A 9,099-nucleotide genomic window follows, 5' to 3' on the forward strand; every position below is an offset into this window, starting at 1 on the left:
GACTGGGGGCCGCGGATACTCAAGTGTAGAGCCCGACGCTCAGGTGGCAGAAGAGGACCAAGTGCGGGAGAGTAGCCTCCCACCTCTGGCCAACCAACACCGTGGGGCATCACGGTCCTGGCTGGGTAGATCGCAGTACGCGGTACCTGTCCAGACCGGACAAAGGGGTGCAGTAGCGTCAGAGCACGGTAAAGGTGCTGACGGGTGGTGTACATCTCGTGGCGAAGAGCTCGGTTAGCTCGATCCAGCCCATCAGCATGCAGAACCAGGTGCTGATGGTAGAAGGGCTCCCGGGTGACAGTGGAGTAGGCAGCAATATAGTATCCCTCCGCACCAACATCAGAGGCGATAGCAATGTGCCTGAAAGGGGAGGTGTCCAACTCCCGATACTCTCCACGAAGACGTGTCAGAGCAGCATAGGCTGCATCGTGGACAGCCATATCGATGGTCACACCAACACCATGTGCGGTGTGCAGCACAGTAGTGGAGTCGTACTCCCGAGAGTAGAGGTGGACGATGGCACGGTACTGCTCCTGGTTAAAGTCCTGGTACTCCTCGTAGACGGTGTACTCAGGGTGCCAGCGATAACCCAGATAGGTCATCATCTCAGCTAGCACCGCAGGTGATCCCGAGGCACCAATGGCCGTCGTGTGGCGCACGACCTGCCTCGAGGGTTCCATCTGAAAGCAAAGACGTTTCAAAGGAGTCAATTGACAGTGTGTGAATTGTTCAAAATACTATTCTAAGAAACAACTATGGCTTATCCATCTTTGGGGTGAACGCGGTCACGGGATCCTAGTGTTAGAGTTAGTAAATTCGTTTAACCCGAGTAGAAGAGAGTTCAGAGTCCCAGAGTAAAGGTCGAGGAGTAAAAGATCCTAGTACCACCCAATGGCGACGTGGGCCCGTAAGACACACAGCCATGTTAGTAAAAGTTTTTGTAATGTCTAGACTCGACTTCGGCCAAGGAGTGCGGAAAGGGGGATTCCTACAGGCAGTCGGCTCTGATACCAACTTGTGACGCCCCCGATTTGACCGTACACTAATCATGCACGCAAATGTGTACGACCAAGATCAGGGACTCACGGGAAGATATCACAACACAACTCTAAAACATAAATAAGTCATACAAGCATCATAATACAAGCCAGGGGCCTCGAGGGCTCGAATACAAGTGCTCGATCACAGACGAGTCAGCGGAAGCAACAATATCTGAGTACAGACATAAGTTAAACAAGTTTTGCCTTAAGAAGGCTAGCACAAAAGTAGCAACGATCGAAGAGGCAAGGCCTCCTGCCTGGGACCTCCTAACTACTCCTGGTCGTCGTCAGCGGCCTGCACGTAGTAGTAGGCACCTCCAGTGCCGTGGGAGTCGTCGTCGACGGTGGCGTCTGGCTCCTGGACTCCAACATCTGGTTGCGACAACCAGATAGAAAGGAAAGGGGGAAAAAGAGGGAGAGAAGCAACCGTGAGTACTCATCCAAAGTACTCGCAAGCAAGGAGCTACACTACATATGCATGGGTATATGTGTAAAGGGGCATATCAGTGGACTGAACTGCAGAATGCCAGAATTAAAAGGGGGATAGCTAGTCCTGTCGAAGACTACGCTTCTGGTCATCTCCATCTTGCAGCATATAGAAGAGAATAGAGTGAAGTCCTCCAAGTAGCATCGCATAGCATAATCCTACCCGGCAATCCCCTCCTCGTCGCCCTGTTAGAGAGCGATCACCGGGTTGTATCTGGCACTTGGAAGGGTGTATTTTATTCAGTATCCAGTTCTAGTTGTCATAAGCTCAAGGTACAACTCCGGGTCGTCCTTTTACCGAGGGACACGGCTATTCGAATAGATAAACTTCCCTGCAGGGGTGCACCACATAACCCAACACGCTCGATCCCAATTGGCCGGACACACTTTTCTGGGTCATGCCCGGCCTCGTAAGATCAACGCGTCGCAGCCCCACCTAAGCACAACAGAGCGGTCAGCACGCCGGTCTAATCCTAAGCGCGCAGGGGTCTGGGCCCATCGCCCTATGCACACCTGCACGTTGCGAACGCGGCCGCGAGCAGACCTAGCAACCCACACGATCACGGCGGTTACGTCAAAGCGGTCCAACACGGCGCGCGCCACTCAGTCGCTGACGTCACGAAGGCTTCGGCTGATACCACGACGCCGGGATACCCATAACTACTCCCGCGTAGATGGTTAGTGCGTATAGACCAAATGGCCAGACTCAGATCAAATACCAAGATCTCGTTAAGCGTGTTAAGTATCCGCGAACGCCGACCAGGGCCAGGCCCACCTCTTACCTAGGCGGTCTCAACCTGCCCTGTCGCTCCGCCACAAAGATCCACTTGCGGGTACTCCTACGAGCCGACCCGACTTTAGTCATCACATGTGTCATGTATATAGTATATAAGTATATACCCGCGATCACCGCCCAGGTGATCACGGCCCGATAGTGTAGCACAGCAGACGGACAAGAATGTAGGGCCACTGATGGAAATCTAGCATCCTATACTAAGAATGTAGGATTGCATGTAAAGGTATCAACAGTAGTAGCAAGGATAGGCTATGCATCAGAATAGGATATCGAAAAGCAGTAACATGCTACACTACTCTAATGCAAGCAGTATAGAGAAGAGTAGGCGATATCTGGTGATCAAGGGGGGGGCTTGCCTGGTTGCTCTAGCAAGTAGGAGGGGTCGTCGACTCCGTAGTCGAACTGGGCAGCAGCAGTGTCGGTCTCGTAGTCTACCGGAGAGAAGAGGGGGAAGAAACAGTAAATACAATGCAAACATAAGCATGACGATGCGTGACATGACAGTGAGCGGTGCTAGGGGTGTCCTAACGCGACAGTAGGTGGTACCGGTGAAGGGGGGGAACATCCGGGAGGTATCCCCGATGTTTCGCGTTTTCGGACAGACGGATCGGAGGGGGAAAGTTGCTAGTTCGATAGGTTAGGGAGGTGTGGTGGATGAACGGACTGCGTATTCGGATTCGTCTCGTCGTTCTGAGCAACTTTCATATAGAAAACATTTTCATCCGAGTTACGGTTTAAAAGATATGAATTTTCAAAGTTTATTTGATTTTCTGGAATTATTTAATTAACAGAAAAAGGGATATGACGTATGAGTGACGTCAGCGGTCAACAGTCCGGGTTGACTGGTCAAACTGACACGGGGGACCCACCTGTCATAGACAGTGGGTTAACAGAGGATTAAACTAATTAACTTTTAGTTAATTAACTACTGGGCCCACCTGTCAGTGAGAGATTATTTAAACTAATTGTTTTTATTTATAAAACATTTTCTTTTTCTTTTCTTTTTTTTTTAAATTTTGCGGCGGGGCCCGCATGTCAGTGACTGGGCCTGCCCAGTCAGCAGTTGACTGGGTCAACCCAGTCAACTGGGGCCCGTGGGGGCCACTGGCAGAGGCACTGGGGTGGCCCCAGGCCTGCCACGGCGGCGGCCGGCGCCGGCGCAACTCCGGCGACCCAAAACAGCGGCGGTCCTTCGCCGGATTTGGCCGGAATCGCGCTACGGGGCTCGGGGAGGAACGGGGATAGGCCCTTTCGAAAGAGCTCGCAGCGCCGCATCCAGGGGTGGCCGGGGCTTCGCCGGACTCGGCCGGAATCGGCGCCGGCGAGCGGCGGAGGCGGCGGCGCGCACGGGTGCCCGACGGAAACATGGCTACGGCAGGCGGTCGAGCAAGCGGAGGGGCTGGGGAGCTTCTACGTGCGGTGGGGAGCGCTGTGGGCTTGAGCCCGTGACCAAAAGGTCACCGGAGACACGCCGGCGGCGAGCTCCGCGGCGTGGCATTCGGGCGCGCGCGGGGAAGAAGCTAGGGAGCGCGGGCGAGCTAGCGGAGAGGGGGAGGAGGTAGAGGAGCTCACCGCGCGGCGCAAGAAAAGCCCGTGGGTGGCTTAGTAGCAGCAGGTCGTCGCCGGGGAAGAAGGGGGTGCGCCGGCGTCCGAAGATGAAGGCGAGCTCGGGGAGGCCGATGCAGTGGCTCCGAGCTTCGACGGAGAGGCGGAGGGGGTGTAGTCGAGGGCGGCGACGTCGTACGACACGGCGAGGTGGCGAGTGGGGCACGGTGGCCGCGTGAACGAGGGGAACGGCGGCGAGCGCGTCGGGCGTGGGGAAGAGGGGGGGCGGCGCAGATCCGGGGGAGGGAAGGGGGAGGCGCGGGGGCCGAGAGGGAGAGCGGGGGTGAGTGGGAGAGAGGCCCGAGGAGGCGGGGGAGCTGGCGACCTTATCCCCTCCGGCGTCGGTGCCGGCGAGGGGGTCGGGCGGCAGCGCGCCCCTGTTCCGACCCGGTCGGGGGAACAGGGAAGGGGCGAGGGAGGAGGTGGGCTGGGCCGGGGGCGCGGCTGCGGCCCAGTTTGGGCCGGGGGGGCAGTGGGGGGGGGAAGCGGGCCTTTTTCCCCTTTTTTTTTCTTTTTCTCTGCCTGGGTTCTGTTTTCTGTTTTCTCTTTATTTGCTTATTCCCTTTTCTGTTTTATTTCATTTAAAAGTATTTAGACATTTTATAAAAAATGTGTTTTCTCCACCATAATTACCAGTGTATTATTTAGCACCCACTGAACATTTTTGTTTGAATTTTTGAAAACTTTTATTTTTCACTTTAATTATATTTGAAGTTTGAGCTAGGAGTTTGAAAGGAAGGTGATTCCAATGTGATCAAGCCCTGTTTAGCAACATGATTAGCTTAATCACAGGGGTTACTGTAGCATGATTCTCAGGGTGTTACAAGTGGTCCTGGGCTGGTGCGTAGGTCGGAAAATTTTTGTTTTCTGCTGCGTTACCCTTCAAAGAGTCCGTATAACGCCTAAAGCGGAGGGTGGTCAATCCTAAGATCATGCTGCCACCCATGCTGGGTAAAAGTATCCCTCGCCGTAGCCTCCAATCATGTACACACCTCCGTAAACAGGTCTTGATTCTCCACGCATTGTAGAGAGGACCATAAACGAAGAGTTCCGGTACATCTGTAGATAACCTGCATCAGGGAAGTACTTTTATCGTTAAAACCCTTATCATTTTTACATAGCCAAAGCGACCAAATAATGACAAGCGCTCCCACCCTGAGAAAAGTTCTAAACCTGTGATCAATCCCATGTAACCAGTTGTCAAATACATTAGCAACACTACAAGGAGGATATAAGCCAGAAGCTATTTGGACGACTGACCATATAGAACGAGCCAATTTGCATTGAAAGAATAAATGTTTTATTGTCTCATCATGGTGACAAAAGACACATTGCGGACTTCCATGCCAATTCCTCTTAATAAGGTTATCTTGGGAAGTGAATTGCTTTAAACTTGGGAAGTGAATTGATTTAAAATACATAGTGCATGGCGGAGGGTTGGTTTAGGTGTGTCTTCGTGGATCCCACGGGATTCGGTCGGTGCTGGTCTTTGATGGATCTGCTTGGATCCAGTCTTTGTTCATGTGTATACATAGTTGATCCTTTCGATATATACTTCTCTTCATCGCTGACAGGTGCTATTCTGGTGCGCTAATCTTGTGAGGCCTTTGCCCAACGACTTCACGACCGTTTACTATAATATAAGTTTGACCTTACTCTGGTGAGGGAGGGGCGACGACAGCAACGCATCTTCGGCTCGCTTTAGTGCATGTAATCGTCGCTAGATTGTCTACGATGTGGATGCAATTTTTGTCATTTCTGTGTTTTTTGTACTACCATGACATGACAAATAAATGGAAAGTTTTCTTGGGAAAAAATGCACAGTGCATCTTCTTGGTCCTATAATTTTGGATGTTAGGTAGCATAAGTAGTGCCCTAATAAGTTTGTCAAGTTCACTTAAAATCATTTTACGAAGAGATGCAATCTTTGCGGGGCTAGCAGCTGGGGAGGTGCGTCAGGCTGGTCATAGTGGGAGTAACTTAGCAAGTAACATAGCGTATTTCAAGACAAATTTGCTTATGTGGCATATAGCTAATGAGGAGAGAGGTGTTTGGAGTAACATAATATGTTACTGTAACATAACGCAACCCAAAGCAAAATGAGTCTATAACATAATAAATGCAATCATCTATGATACTATCTATATATTACTTTGCACTATGAAGGTAGTAACAAAGACTAGTGTCATATGTATGACACTACTCTAAGTTACTCCCCACTATGACTAGCCTCAGGCGTTGATCAAGTCCACTCGCTCATGGCCATGTTACCAAAGCAATCATTGTTTCTTTGTCTGTTGTATTCTAGCCCCAACCGAATAATGCATACATTTCATAGCCGTTCTGCAAATATGGTCTGCCTGAAAGCATACAATTCTTCTTCATGGGAACCTTCGACGCGCGTCAAAATCAACCGATGTGTTTTAGACCGTATATTTGCCTACAGCAGTATGATGAGTTTTTTTCTCGTTGCAACACACATAGTACATATTTGCTAGTCTCGTAAAAAGCATACAACTCGGGATCGAGACACAGGGCATCAAGCGCCAACATTTGACGCGCACACAGTGCACATTTTCTTTGAATGTTCTGAAGTTGAGTTACTATATCTTGCTTCTGCTAGCAGTGACTCATCAGTACTGGTTCCTGTGCACCTGAAACAACACGAGAAGAAAGATCAAGAAGTTCTCATCAGTCAGCGATCAAATGAAGAAATACAAGAAACCAAGAAATTCTGTTTATTTGTGTGTTTGTTGTGAAGTTGTGATCCAATCATGGTCGCGCACCTCGAATCCGACCATGGAGCGGCTGTAACCGACGGTGGTAGCGGCGGTGAGGACGGAGCTCGTCGACCCGCACTCGCTCTCATGGAGCGACGCGCTGGACCGGTCCAGCTTCACCGCCCACGGGTAGTACTGTGCGTACATGGCGGCCGCCGACGATGGCACGCCGACGTGCGACGACGACCGCTGCATCTTGACGCTTCTCGGCAGGGGCGCCGGGCCACCGCGGCGCCGGCTCGGCTGCCGCTCCAGCGGCGACGGCGAGTCGGGCCTCTGCTTCGGCGCGCTCTGGGACCGGGCCTTGGCGCGCGAGGACTGGGTGTTGGCCATGTAGTTCGGGCAGAACTCGGACGCGGACTCGCCCTCGTCGGCGTAACCTGCCGGCACGTACGCGCTGACGCGCGCCGTCGCCGGCTCGAAGTCCTCGAAGTGCCCGCTGTAGGCGCGCGGGGTCGTGATCTCGGTGAACGCCGCCGACGGCGCTGGCGAGCACTGGCCGTGGCCGGGGCCGTAGCACTCGGCTCGCCGGCGCTCTCTCGACCATGGTTCGCTCGCCGCGACCGAGCAGCTGCTCCGCCCCCGCCGCGGCGGCTCCCCCATGTCCATCTCGACGATCTTGGCATGCTCCTCGCCGGACCTGTCCATTTCCTGCATGCAGCAGCCACACATTCCCTGATTCAACCATGCCGGCCTGCACGATCTCAAGGTTCTACGTACTAGCGCTCGCGTGCGGGCTTACGTAGGAGCGGCGGCGTCTGGGGTGCTGCGGCGACCGGCGGTCGACAGGGGCGGCGGCGTGGTCTTCCTCCTCGAGCATGCGCATGCGCTGCGCGCGCACGCGGTTCTGTGCCATGAGGAGGGCCTGCATGCGGCGGAGCGTGGCTCTGGCCTGCTTCCTCACCAGGTGGCCCCTGATCAGCGCCTGCAGCTTCACCAGACCCCTCAGTGCGCACAGAGCCTTCCTTGCCTGCACCAGCACGTCACATGCTCAGCGCAAATCAGAAAAGAAATGCTTCTGTTTCTGCAGAATTTGTTCAATTGCATCGACATTTGATTTAACGTGCATTGCTAAATCAGGAGTACAGTATGTATCAACATTGTATTAACATTGTGTTTTAACTGAGCTAATCACATGAAGATGGATGGAGTAACACATTATCAAACTTGTTGATGTCAAGCTCACCAGGTAGCCTCTGAAGGTGGCCTGGATCCTCGCGGCTGCGGCCTCCTGGACAGGGGTGGCATACAGGTTGAGGTCGTCCTCCGCCTCGGGGGGTGTCAGCCGTATCACCGCGGCATCGGCAGCCGCTGCAGTCGCCATGGCCACCGCCACGGCGCGCTTGCTCTGCTCAAGCTCGCGCTCCGACACCGTAACCGACAGACCGCCTGCCTCCTGGGCCAACGGCGACGGCCCGGCAGCGGTCTTGACCGCCGCCGCAGGCCTCCGGAAGCTCCATCGCCTCTTCTCCCTCGGGCTGGCAGCCGCCGGCAGCTCAGCCAAAGGCGTCGAGTCACACTGTGCCTGCCCCCGCTTGCCCCCTCTCCTGCCGCCATCCTTTTTCCCGGCCAAGATGCTCCTCAGCCACCTCGCAGCCTTCCCCATTGCGAGCACCTTCGATGAACCGCCCTCAGCCACAACAGAACCGACGGACCGGACTATATTATAGCCCCCGGCGACAAATCAAGAAGCCTGCTAGGCATTGGAAGCGCCATCACCAACCAGCCAACCACCCCGGCGCGCCGCGCGAGCTTGGAACAGTGGCACAACGTGTCAGTCAACCGACGCGAGCCGCCGAGCAATGGCATTGGCGCCCGGTCGGCGAGCGCATGTGCGGGCGGGACGGGAGGAACGTGGAGAGCTTCCCTACAAAGGCTGGCTGTCAGTCAGAATCTTTCGCCTTTAAACAAACACAGCAAGTGAGTGCACTGTACTCGGAGAGCTGAGCTGAGTTCAGATCAGCTAGAGCTGGCCTGCCGGGGTCCATGTCAATCATGGATCATTGTCTCATGCATCACGATGACGAGGCGCTGGGGCTGCTTAGCTCCCCGTGATGTGAATCTGGAACAGTCGCTCGGGCTTTGATGTGCAGTTGCAGGCAGCCTCCAGGGTCCAAGCATTCCTCTTGGGTCACGATCCAAAATTTAGGGTGCGTTGGTTGCCCGCGTTAGGCCTGGTTAGACCTGTCCGAAAAGAAAAGGGGTTGTTTGGTTGGTTGTCTTGCATTAGAATCTTAGCTCGCATGAATCTTAGGCCTTGGTTCATAAGTCTTATGACTTTTTAGTCCCAACTTATAAGTCCAAAGTTTCTAAAAAGTCCCTACCTGTTTGGTTACTGGGACTTAACATGGACTAAAAGACCATATTACAACTATAAGTCCCTACAAGACTC

At 53.7% G+C, this 9,099-nt stretch overlaps 1 protein-coding gene across 1 annotated transcript; it reads right to left on the reverse strand.

The window, feature by feature from the left end:
* Positions 1-6,333: 6,333 nt before the first annotated feature.
* On the reverse strand, positions 6,334-8,593 carry LOC109768451 (protein IQ-DOMAIN 19). Its single transcript, XM_020327168.4, has 4 exons — positions 7,894-8,593; positions 7,450-7,677; positions 6,714-7,358; positions 6,334-6,581 (listed from the first exon to the last, which is right to left on the reverse strand). The coding sequence occupies exons 1-4, from the start codon at positions 8,311-8,313 to the stop codon at positions 6,561-6,563; spliced, it is 1,314 nt and encodes a 437-aa protein (XP_020182757.1). The 5' UTR covers positions 8,314-8,593; the 3' UTR covers positions 6,334-6,560.
* Between the last annotated feature and the right edge of the window lie 506 nt (positions 8,594-9,099).

Source organism: Aegilops tauschii, chromosome 2 (assembly GCF_002575655.3).
Source record: "Aegilops tauschii subsp. strangulata cultivar AL8/78 chromosome 2, Aet v6.0, whole genome shotgun sequence".
Classification (NCBI taxonomy): domain Eukaryota; kingdom Viridiplantae; phylum Streptophyta; class Magnoliopsida; order Poales; family Poaceae; genus Aegilops; species Aegilops tauschii.